The sequence below is a fragment of the Sarcophilus harrisii genome, chromosome 1, assembly GCF_902635505.1.
Source record: "Sarcophilus harrisii chromosome 1, mSarHar1.11, whole genome shotgun sequence".
Taxonomy (NCBI): domain Eukaryota; kingdom Metazoa; phylum Chordata; class Mammalia; order Dasyuromorphia; family Dasyuridae; genus Sarcophilus; species Sarcophilus harrisii.
Window position 1 is genome coordinate 639,465,773 of NC_045426.1, and position 13,354 is coordinate 639,479,126.

At 34.8% G+C, this 13,354-nt stretch overlaps 1 protein-coding gene across 3 annotated transcripts in view; it reads right to left on the reverse strand.

Moving 5' to 3' along the window:
• TOP1MT (DNA topoisomerase I mitochondrial) overlaps positions 1–13,354 on the reverse strand; it is a 79,365-nt gene that overhangs the window by 29,293 nt on the left and 36,718 nt on the right. For 2 of the 3 annotated variants that reach the window (XM_012542004.2, XM_012542005.3), the window contains exons 9-10: positions 6,019–6,134; positions 3,689–3,810 (exon numbers count right to left, since the gene is read on the reverse strand). In XM_012542004.2, coding sequence (XP_012397458.1) covers positions 3,689–3,810; positions 6,019–6,134 — 238 coding nt within the window. Of the gene's footprint in view, positions 1–3,688; positions 3,811–6,018; positions 6,135–8,974; positions 9,231–13,354 lie in introns of those variants that run through there. The other variant, XM_012542007.2, reaches the window with a different exon arrangement.

Here is a 13,354-nt window from a genome sequence, read left to right on the forward strand (position 1 = left end):
CTCCTCTAATTTATGATGTGACCTTTTTTATATTAAATCAAGTACTTGGAACTTATCTTTGTATGTAGTATGAGGTATTGGTCTACAATTAATTTCTGTTAAACTGCTTTCAGTTTTCAAAATTTTTTATTGAAATGAAAGCATACCCCAGTAGCTGGAGTCCTTTCTATATGATGCATAGAAAATCTTTTCCACTTTCTATTTTTAAACTATTACCATACTGTTTGTGATCAAGGCACTGTTGTGCCTTGTCTTATATTATTAAGATTTCATATTGCTAGTAACCCTTGCTTCCTTTTTATTTACTGACCTACTATTAAAAACTAAACATGTAGAAGGAGACAGAATATAAAAGAATTTATTTTCTTTGACTATGCATACTGATTAAAAGGATAGTTTTTTTTTTTCCAGTGGGGGGAAAAAAGTAAACACTTAACTAAACAATTTTTTTCTAAAAAAAAAAAAAGAAAAATTAGTGTTTGACTTCCCATAGATCTTCCATATTTATTGTTCTCATTTTTTTCAAGTTTGAGATAATTCTCAGGTATGATGTAGAAACCAAATTATTTTTATTTATATTTTTTATTAAGGTTTCGAATCATTTTTTGATATAGTCACTTACAATATGTAATTCTTTTGAAAACTGTTCAGTCACGTCCATTTTTGAAGCTTATAGTAAATATGTAAAGATGTCAATCTAAATCTATTTTCAGTCAAAGTGCTTCACAGTTTTTCCTGCAATTTTGTTTTCCCCTATCTCTTCATCTGAATAATTTATGTTTTGGGGTTTTTTTTAAAATCTAAATTACTATTTTTGCTTCTACTTTTTTGCTTATCTATCATATTCTACTAAACTATTTCCTACTTTTCACCAATACCAGTAGTTTTAATGTTTATTGCTTTAGAATATAGTTTGAGATGAGGGCAGCTAGGTGGCACAGTGGATAGAGCACCAGCCCTGAAGTCAGGAGGATCTTAGTTCAAATATGACCTCAGACACTTGACACTTTCTAGCTGTGTGACCCTCAGCAAGTCACTTAATCCCAATTGCCTCAAAAAAAAAGAAAAAAAAGAAAAGAAAAAGAAAAAGAATATAGTTTGAGGACTGGTAGTGCTATATTGTCCCTATTCATTCTTACTTTTTATCATTTTCTTTAGATGTCTTGACCTTCCTTTAAGAAGGCTTTTTCCTCCAAATGAATTTTGTCATTATTTTGTCTGCTTATATTAAGCATCTCCAATTGGTAGAACACTAAAGCTAAATCAATTTAGATTCTCTAAACTCTGACTTTGCAATCTTATGGTATAATAAAAGTCCAAAGCATTTGGACCTATGTCACTTTGGGAAAAGCACCAATTCTCAAGGGGGCTCATCTATAAAATGCTATTGTAATAAATGATTTGTTAAGGTTCCTTCTAGATTAAAAGTCTATGATCTTTGACTAAGAATGTAATTTTTTTTTGTTGTTTTCATCTGCACCTTGATTTCATCAATACTCAGTTTCCTTTCACCAACATTGATAAGCAACTCAATCTTGGAGTCATCTGGGGCACTGCTTCATTCCAGTCCTTCCTAATTTCAAGACCAGTCATCGATCTATCATACCTTATATAAAATATTTATAGCTATCTCATTCATAATAGTAAAAATCCCAAAATGGCCTATATATAGCCAAGTGTTGAATAAGCTATGATATAATTTCAACTTAATTCAAGAAATATTTATTAAACGCCTACTATGTGCAAGGCACTATACTAAAGAATATAAAAAGAGGCAAAAGATAATTCCTGCTCTTGAGACCTTACAATACAATAGGAGGAGACAATATACAAACACACACACACAGCAAGCTATATACAGAATAAAGAGGAAATAATTAGCAAAGGGAAATCACTAGAAGTAAGAGTACTTGGGGAAAACTTCTTAGAGTAAGTGGAATTTTAAGTGGGACTTAGAAGCCAGGGAGGTGAGTTGTTAATAGTAGAGAAGAGACTCTAGGGATAGGAATAATTAGAAAGAATACCCAGATTGGAGAAATGAATGACTTATTTGTGCAACTCCAAGGTCAGTTCACTAAATCAAAGAGTATGTATTGGGGAATAAGGTGTAAGAATATGGAAAGATAGAAGGGAGCTAGATTAAAAAGAGCTTTGAATTCCCAAAAGGAATGTTTTGTATTTGATCCTAGAAGCAATAGGAAGCCATTGGAATTTACTGAATATGGAAGTAACATGATCAAATTAGCATTTTAGAAAAATCACTTTAGTGACTTAATGGAGAATGGATTAGAATGGGAAGAGATTTGAATCAGAAAACGTACCAGTAGGCTAATGCAATAGTTTAGATGTAAGTTATAATGAGGGCCTACATCACAGTGGTAGCAGAATCAGAGAAGAGGACATTCGGGAAATATCACAAAAATGAAACTGACAGGCTGAGACAGAAAGATAGTGAAAACTCCAAGATAACTCCTTGGTTGTGGCCAGAGAAACTGAGATGATGGGGATGCTCTGGATAGCCGTGCAGACAGAGGATCTGGGGGAAGGACAGGAAGTTTTGTTTTGGACGTAATAAGTTCAAGATGTCTACTGAACATCCAGTTAAAAATGTCTGAACGACAGCTGGAGATGTGAGAAGACTATGGTCAGCAGAGAAAGGTAGAGTTGAGAATCATAAGCATAGAGATGATAATTAAATTCATCAGAGCTGATGAGATCACCAAGTGAAGCTGTATGTATAGAGAGAAAAGGCTCAAGACAGAATCTCAAGGTTCTAGGCCAGCAAAGGAAATAAAGGAGTAGCAGTCAGGAGGGAAGGAAAACCAAGAGAGAAAAGTGAACCAAAAATCTAGAGAGAAGAGAGAATCAAGAAGGAGAGGATGATTACTAGTGTCAAAGGCTGAAGAGAAGTCAAAGAGAATAAGGACTGAAAAAAGGTCACTGAATTTAACAGACAAGATATTATTAGTTAAACTTTAGATGTCAATATAATACAACATTAGCATGGTATTTTGTTTGATTTTTTGTGATCAATTTAAGGAGAGGGGAAAAAATTTAAGATATAAAGAAACAGGCGTTTAAAAACAGTAATTTTATGACTCTCAAATGACTACCTATATTTAACACTTTTAATTCAGTGTCCTTATAGTGAAAATAAATCATTGGGTTAGATGTAAAAGATATTTTAAGGTTGAAGTAGCTAAATAGAAATTTAATTTCATTTAAGATGACAATTTTTAAGAATACAAAGAAATATGCCAAGATATCCAAAATAATTCAAAGTGAAAAAAACTGGAGTGAGAAGAAGAAAAATAATAAAATCACAAAAACATTTAAATAATGTCAAAGGCCAAAGTTTGAGAAGGAACATAGAAGATGAATCTTATCATTCATCTATTGAAAGTATTTTAAACAGTTCTGATTATGATTCTTTTCAGTCATTTAATCTTTCTAGGACTAATATTCCCCAAGTGAAACAGGAGAAATGAACCAAATAACCTGTAAATTTCCTTACATCTAATGATCAAAGTTGGGTATAGCATATTAGAATTTGTTTCTGTTTTGGCTCTTTATGAGGTTATTTATAATGAAAATTTAATAAAAAAGGGGAAAGAGACAATTCAATTCAAGATTAAAAAAAAACAACAACAATTCATTCAATCACATATATATGTGCAAGATAAAATACCTTCCGCCAGTCATTGAAGAAGTTATTTTGAAAAACTTCTTTAGTTGTATATTCATGATCCAACATTTTCCCATAAAAGGTAGCAATCTCTTCAGTTGCTAAACTCAACTTCATAGCTTTTCCTGTGGAAATTAAAAGGCCAGGTTCACTTGGTGTGTATGCTGTTTATTCAATGGTCCTACTACTTCCAATGTTAATATCTTAACATTGCTCCTTGTCATTTGTGTTCGTTTTTTCCTTAGCACCAAGAGGTCTGTTTTGTGTATAAATTGAAGGGGAAGATGTGATGAAAATCTACAAAGATTATTTTTATTCTTCGAAATGCTTAGTCTTAACAAATATCAAATGTTCAATAAATGTTTAACTGACAAAACCATTAACCCTGATTTAGGAATATCTGAAATTTCAAAATTTACTGATTTTATTCGTTATTTTAACACAGCTAGATTTAACACTTCAGAATTGGAAAAATATGCACAGCTAAGGCCAACCAAAAGTTCTCTGAAAATGTGCGTACAACATGAAACAGTAGATGAGATAAAAGAAATAATACTTCTGAAATAATTGCATTTTTAGAAGTTTAAAAATACAAAAGATATTCCTAGTACTAAGAAATAACATGGCTCAATGGACAAGTAATGTTACTACTATGGGTAATGAACTCAAACCACTCAACATTTTGATGCTTTAGTTTCTTTCTCTTGAAAACAGGTGTTCTATTTTCTCTCAAAAGAAAATGTCAGTTTATTGAAGACAGAAACCATGTTTTATTCATTTTTTAAAAATCCATCGTTGTTGCTCATCATACTAAGCTTCTATACATGAAAAGCACTAAATAACTAACTGTTGAATCAACATTGCTGAGTTATCGATCAAAAAAGTATTTACTATCTGTGCTAAAAGAGGAAAGGGAAGAAACAACAATAATTACCTAAAATAATTTATAACTCACAATTAGCAATAAAAAATAAAAACCAAAGGCAGCTAGATAGCTCAATAGACAGAGCAACAGCTCTGAAATCAGGAGAATCTGAGTTCAATTTGACCCTAGACACTTAATACTTATTGGCTGTATGACCTTGGGCAAGTCACTTAATCCCCAAATGCCTCAAAAAACAAAATAAAGTATTTAAGATAAAAAGCAAACCTCTCCTCCACTCCCCACATTTGGTATTCAGTGAAGACAATAAAAGATTTCAGGACTTAAAGAAAGAAAAGCATAAGGACCTTATGCACCATAGAAGAGAAGTTTCCCTTAGATGCTTCAGCTTCAACAAAGTAGAGTAGATCAGATAAATGCAAACTGATCCTATCAGTGTGTATTTAGGGATGCCAGAAAGTAGAAAGAATGCTCATATAGAGGAATTAAAAGGAAGCATGAATCAGTCATTATTTGCTGGTGTGTAAGTTGGTTCAAATGTGTAAAAAGAGAATGACCTTCAGAACCAAAGAGATGATGGCGGAACCTAAAGATTTTCTGCATTTTCTCAACTTGTGACATCTTTGGAGGTTCACAGATATTTGTCATTTATACTTGTGTTGTGTACAGCTTCTAAGCACATACATACAGTATCCTCCATAATGGGAAGTATTTAATGATGAAAATGTAAAATGAGATCGGGCTAGTGATATTTATGTGAATGGCTCTTTCAAGCAGGAAGCTATCATCAACTTGGGTTTCCACAAATAAAACCAAATCCAGGTAGCCTATTTTTGTAAAATCAATATGTTTTGGAGTTATTTACAAAGAAAATCTGAGATATATAGGAGGGAGACAAATAAATACTAGGACCATTACTAATTTGATATCTTAATTGCTGATATTCAAATACACATGAATAGAGAATATTAACTTGAGAAATCCATTTTTCCCCATTTTGAAATCAGATGGTAATGAAAAAGATTAAGATTTTGTTCATATGGAACACAACCTGAAATAAACATTATCTGTTATGGCTAAGGAAACACAAAAACTAGACTTGGGGAGTCAGAAAGCCTGAGTTTCAGCATAGTCTTTGTAACCTAACTACTAGCTTTGTGTCTTGGAGAAAATGGCTTCACTTCTGTTTAGATTTTTCATCTGTAAAGAGAAGATAATGCTAAGTTATATTGTAACACTCCTGTTGGGATCTAATGGTTGACACACATGAAGTACTTTATAATAGTACTACATAAATATTGTTATTTTGGAAGAAAGGAAACATGCTAGAGAAGAACATTGAGCTTGGGAGTCAGAAGAATTGAGTCTGAGTTCAAGCTATTTACAAGATTATAAAGGATAGTATTTGAAACATTATATAAATGGAGGCTATTATTGTTCAGTATCTTACCATCATAATAGAAGTGAACTTCATCTGGAAGTGGTTCATATAAAGGTGCAAAGTATGGTCCTTTATGTTCTAATTGTTTCCATTTCACACCATCTTCACTTTTTTCCTCTTGCCACCTAAAGACAAATCACACAAATAAATTCACTCCTTCATGGAAAAATATCTTTGTAGTCAAAAGCATACAGCTTATCTCAGATTTCAACCTGGCGCATCTCCAAGTACGGAGAGCTAATTTTATATCTTTCTCTCAGTTTCATTATCTGTTAAATTAGAAAGTTGACATAATTAAAAGGAAGTTTGTACAGAAACAGTCATGGCTGCTTCATTTTTAAATGGTGAAAACTAGAAATAACGTATTGTCCACACATATGCAGAATTAGGGAATATTTAAACAAGTGGATTATCTATACGATCAACTACCATCCATTAAAAATGACAAATATGGGGCAGCTAGTTGGTGTTGTAGATGGAGCACCAGCCCTGAAATCAGAATGACCTAAATTCAAATCTGACCTCAGTCACTTTACACTTCCTGGTTGTGTTACCCTGGGTAACCTCAATTACCCTAGCTTCCCCCCCCCCCCCCGCCCAAAAGACAAATATACAGAATGAAAAGAAATAATAAAAGTATAACTCAAAGCATATCATGCATCATGAGCACTATTTAAATCTCATTTCTGTTTTGGTCAGAAACCCTGAAGGTCTTCCCCTCCCAACTTTATTCATTTATTTATTTAGAAATAATATATATATATTTTTTAACTAAGTGAAAGAGGTCATTCTTTGCCTCAATTGTTACCTGGCCTTAATCACAGATGGATGTGGCTTCAGACCAACTGAAGACCTTAATATAAAAAGGCCAAGGTCTCTCATCGCACCCATTGCTCCCACTAGACCCAGATGGCTCTGGAGGAGAAAGTAGAGCAGGTGATCTTGCACAGCACCCCCTCACTTAAATCCAATTCACTTGAATGTCATGATGTCACCTCCCTGATGTCATGGTCTTTTCAGTGTGAAGGGCAAACAGCAGCAGCAGCAGCAGCAACAACCACCACCACAACAGCAGCAGCAACAATCACTACTACCACCAATGAGGAGGACCACCTTGGCTAAATTGGTTCTGGTATAAGAAAATCCAATGAAATAATGCTGGTGATTAGGTATTTACTTTGAAATCACCACATTCAAAAACAAGAACATTTTTTACAAAACATTTTTCCATTCTGCTGCCATGTCCCACTCTACAACCAGATTTCCAAACCAAACTTCTTACCACTTCCCTCTACCTCTAGGCACAAAAGAACCATAATCCTATAAATTCTATCACAGCCTCTGGAAAGGTTATGTCAATCAACTGTCTTATTATTTCATTCACAAGCTTGGAGATGCTTCAAACCAAAATATCCCTCCTTGTCCCCGATTACCCATTACCCATGAGTTGTTCATTCATTTTAGTCACGTCCAACTCTTCATGATCCCATCTGGAATTTTCTTGGCCAATATGGAGCAGGCTTACCATTTTCTTCTCTAGCTCATTTTACATATGAGGAAACTGAGGCAGAGTTTGGTGACTTAGGTCATATAATTTAAGTGTTTGAGGCTGGATTTTAACTCAAGTCTTCCCGAGTTATCCACTGTGCCCTAGCTGCCCCTTATATAAGGAGCTTCACCATTAGCATGCAAACTTCTCAAAGGGAGGAACTGTGTTTGATTTATATTTCTATCTTCATACATACTTTTTCACTCACCTGCTTTCATCAAAAGCTAGAAAAAAGTCTATACTTACGACTGCTAAAACCCTGGGGTTGGCTCAAATTATATTTATCAAATCCTCCCCTCCCCCTAATATAAGAACCTAGAGTTAGCCAGAAAGGGTTTTCACTTTTATCTTAAGGCATTTAAAGAATAATTATTATGAAATTTAGAAAGATTCTCCTCCGTTTAGGTAAGTAATAGACAAGCTGACCTAGGATTTTTCTGAATTTTCATTGTGATCTAAAGGGCCTAAAGCTAATTTACAAATTCTTCATAATATTTATACCTTACTACAATACTTCAGAGGTATAAGTGACCTTTTTAATTAAAATGGCAAATGGATAGAGCAGAGAGACAGGATCTGAGTTCAAATCCAGTTCACTATAAGTCAGACATAATCGAACAGCATAAGTAACCTTAATTATGATTTAGTTAAACTCCATTTTACAAAGGACAATGAGGAGGAGGGAAAATGACTTGCCCAGAGTCATAACAAAACCCATAGATCCCACTTCTAGTGCTTTTATCATCATAACCACACTATCTCCTAAAGAACCTGCAAGGTCTCTCATACTTCTTGATTCTATGAATTCTCAAGAATCACTGGAATTATTATAAATATGAAAACTGTAAAGGACCCTATAGATCAATGAATCCAACTTACTCATTTGACAACTGAAACAATGAGAGCACAGAGCAATAAAGAACCTTAAGCAAGGTTATTAGGTTCCTTAAGAGCAGCATCAAAACAAGAAATCAAGTGTCTACTGAATCCTTAATAACTTTTACTACATTAAAGTAGGGGCAACTAGGTCGGATAGAGCATTGGGCTTGGAGTCAGGAAGATGACTTTCTGAGTTCAAATCTGATCTTAAACACTTCCGGCTATGTGACCCAAAGGAAAGTATCTTAACCTTGATTTGTCTCAGCTTCCTCATCTGTGAAATGAGCTGGGGAAGGAAATGCAAACTATACTTATATCTTTGCCTAGATAACCCCAAGTGGAGTTATGAAGAGTCAGATACAACAGAAAAATTACTCGGTAACAAATTTAATTATGTCCTGAGACTCACTGTCAAAGGTGCTGAGACTTGAGAGTGAGGTGGGTGGACATCCAGCAAACAGTCTCAAAATGAGAAAGAGTACTTTCTTCTGCCTCAAAGGGAAAAAAAGGAGCAGAAAAATCTCAATCAACACTTACCTAGACCCTGCAGATCCCTTTCTTCTCTGTGCTGTCACCAGCCAGAAGCACTGTCTTCTCCAGGTGTTCAGGAGGTGACTAGATTTGGTATCATACCACATGCCAGAGACTACTTTTTTAAGCCATAATCTGTTTCCAATATTAATCCTCATCCCAAAGAATCACAACAGAAACCATGTTTGTTTAACCAGAGACCAAGTGGAAAAATTAAGATACTTGCATAAGCTGGTTTGTTGACCTTTTACCCGGAAATAATCTGTATTTACATACACTTGTTATCCACTGTGCTTTTAGAATGCAGCATTCTGGGAAGTGTAGTTCTAAGCCTGAAAGTCACACAGCATATCTATATACCTACACAGCCACACCACAGTCCTTCCTGATTCTAACATTGTAGGTGCTCGGTTTTTCTGTATTAAGAGGTTTAGATTTAAAACTGACAGAGTCTCTAAAGGCCAATTACAATTCCTTAATAATAGATGAAGAGACTGAGATCAATCCAGGGTAAGTGACTTGTCTAATGACACACAAATAACAAATTTGACAAGGGAGACAGGATTTGAACTCAGGTCCTGATTCCAAAACCAGCGCTCTATTTTTATCTGTAGTCTCTCCTAATGTTATGTTCCATCTGATTCTTAAAAGAATATATCAAGTACTGATGCGAAAGGGGTATGATGCTACCTTGAAGAAGGCAGTATGTGTAATAGATCAGCATTAGAGTAGGAATGCTATAACCTGGTTCTCCCAGTTATTTCTATGATGTTGAATCAAGTTTCTTACTTACTCTGACCTCAGTTTCTTCACCTGTAAAATGTGACTGCTGCTTAGGTGTACCATTCCATGATTCCTTTTGGTACTAAAAGTCCATAATAGAAAGTACTTTTTACTACTTATTTAAAATGAGAACTGAAAGGTAGAGAAAGCTTACCTTGGCTGTGGCTAGGTTTCCTCATACACCCAGAAAAAAAATCAATTAAATGTGAAGTTGAAAGAGAAACCAATAAGGGCTGTGGATATTTGATACCAACTATCTGAAGATTTGATGCCTTTCCCTCTTTATGTTCATTTCTTAAAATACTAATAGAATTTAGATATTCAGAATTTAAATCATGAATCCATATGAACTGAAGAATTGTACAACTAAAAGGCACCTGAAATTACATAGTTCCCCTTGTTTTATAAAAAGTTTCAATTCTGCTTCAGTTATCTCTTAATTGTGCAATCATGGATAAATTTGAGTCTTTTTTTTTTTTTTAAACTTTAAAAAGGAACAAATATACTTACCCAACCAGCACAGGGCTACTTTGAAGAACACACTTTATAAACTTTAAAGAAATTAGCATTACGTAAAATATCTTGTAGGGCTGGATCATCTGGCTAACAAAATAGACTTTAAAGTCACTGTTCTAATTTATTCAATGAACAAGGACCACATTTAAAAGATATCTATCTAGAAGTTACTCATTCAGTTTATTCTTGGTTTATCCTGACACCTAGTGGCTCTAAAATACCAGTACACTGTCAACAAAACTTCAGAATTCATTTTCCCCCTCAGGCCTTTCTTGACAATTTTTGGCATTCACCATCATTTTTGAAAAGCATACACCAGAGCCAACTTTTAAAATCCAGGTAATGTATCTGATTCTGTGTCTATTGGTTAATTTGAGAAATTTTAACCATCAAATAATAGTTTGATTCCAAATTTCAAAGGATCTCGAAGATTTTTCTAGACTCTTTGCAACCCCATTTGGGATTTTCATAGCAAAGATACTTGTAAGGTTTATCACTTTCTTCTCCAGCTTATTTTACAAGTGAAGAAACTGAGGAAATAAAGTGAGTTGCCCAAGGTCACACAACCAACATCTAAAGTTTTTCTGACTCCAGGCCCAGCACTCTAAATTACTGTACCATCAAACTTCTTTAATTATATCTAGAAATATAGGTCTATATCTGACACAAATCTTTTTTTTTTTTTTTTTTTACAAAATTTTTTGCCCCTTGTATTTAGAAATCATTCCATATCAACAAGCAAACATACAACAATAACAAAGTATCTGACACAAATCTTATCCACTTCTGACATCCTATCATCTATTCCGCTACAATATGCTTCTTCTTTTGAGATATCCCCATTCTACTGGGATCAGTAATCAAATAAATACTATCCCTGCTTTTGGAAAGAACAGTGACAATCAGTTGCCCTATAGCTCAAAATTCCCCATACAAACTCTGTACCCCTTTTAGAATGTCAGCTTTCTGACAACAAAGATTGTCTCACATTATTTTGTGTCCTCGGGACCTGGCTAAAGAATAGGTGCTTAATGTTTTTTCATTCAATCACTCATTATTAAGTCATTTAAATGTTCTTTTTTATAGATAAGGAACCTACTCTCACCTACATCATCATTCCTTCCACTCTCAATTCTGCTTAGGCCTTTCTTGGCTACACTTTCTCCTTCCCTGTCTTATCTTACATCACTGAGATCTTTCCCAATTGTCTTGTCTCTTTCACTTGGTTCATTCTTGATTCCTCACTCTCACTCCCCCATAAGTCCAATTTATTGCCAATTCTTGTCATTTCTACATTTATACTTATTTCTCAAATAGATGCCCATAGCTCTACTCAACATAAAAAACACTTTAGTTCAGACCTCTCATCGCTTCTTGCCTACAATATTACAAAGGTCTTCTAATTTATCTCTTTCTTAAGTCTTTCCACATTTTAATCTACCATCTGCTCATTTGCCAACAGTACAGGTCTGGCCATGTTATACTGCCCTTCTCTCTTTCATCAATAAACTCTAGTGGGAAAGAGAACAAATATTTATTAAAGACCTATGATATGCCAGGTACTATGCTAAGTGTTTTACAAACATTATCTCATCTGATACTCTTAATAGCTTTGAAGAGTTATAGCTATTATCTTTATTTTGCATAAGAGGAAACTGAAACAGACAAAGGTGAAGTGACAAGTCCAGAATCATACCGTTGTCTCTAAGGCTGGATTTGAACTTGGGTCTTCCTAAATCCAGGTTCAATACTCTATCCATAGATGTTCACTATCTCCAAAATTAAATATAAAATCCTCTGGCTTTTAAAGCTCTTCCTAACTTGGCTCCTCCCTATCTTTCTAATATTCTACAGTAGGTTAACCTCCACACATTCTGAGAAAAATCTCCCACAACGCTGCCTCAGTGAAAGACCTCACCAAAGGGAAACAAGATAAACAGCTTCATTCTGTTATCTAGGTAGGGTTGGTTCAGTCCTGAGCTGAAGATTCCAACCCTATTGAATTAAAGAGACTCATTCAATTCTATTCAAATTCCAGCCCAAGCTGAAACCCAGCTTGTAGATAAAAAGAGCCAACTTGGAACAACTCCTTGCAGAGGACCTGACATGCTTGTGACCATGTTATGCCATGCTAGGCTATGCCAAGGAAACCTCTGCCCGCTGAGATTCTCTTCCAGCACTAACCTCTCTTTATCCTCACCTATTTCCCTACTGAGACTTTATGCCTCTCTGTCAGGATTTCTCTAAACTTTACTTCTCTGCCAGAACTCCTCCATTGAGGAATTCAGCCTTTTTATTCTTGCATAGTTTATTCTTGGCTGACTTCCCAATGCCAATAATAAACCTCTTTTATCAGTCTAGCCTTTTTGGGTCTGTAAATTCCTTTACAGAGAATCTCTGTGCTGCCAGAAGGGGGTTCCCCAAAACTCCCTACCCTTATGCTAAATCCCAAGGGGGTGTAGGGGAGCCAAACCTCTCCATTTGGTTCCCTGAATCTGCCAAACAGACCTCATCATTTAATTCCCTGACCACCAGGAACCCTAATCTCATTTTGGTTCCCTAAATCTAGACCTCATCATTTTACTCCCTGACAAAAGGGAACCCCCAAACCTAAACCTCATCAATTCTACATTCCAGCAACATGGCCTACTTGTAATTCCTTGAACACAACTCCATTTCTCCCCCCATTCCTTATGTTTCTTTAACCTGTAAGGCTCAGCTCAAATCCTATTTTCTGCAGTCTCCCTATTGCTGAGTTCCTATTTGTGACAATAAATGAAACCACTAGAAGGGTTGTAGTATTTGAATTTTTTTTTTTTTTTTTTTTTTTTTTTGCTGAGGCAATTGGGGTTAAGTGACTTGCCCAATGTATTTGAATTCTTAATGTACATTTTCACTGGGCTAGAATCAATCTCTTATTTAAGTATAATTTCTAATAGTATGAGTCAAAGTCTTCAGGGATTACATTTTTCATATTAATTGGGACTAACCATGTTACCTACCCTCTGAGATGACCTTTCATCTACTCTATACATATTTTGCATGAATCTAGGTATTTACATATCTGCTCCATTATAATGTAATCTC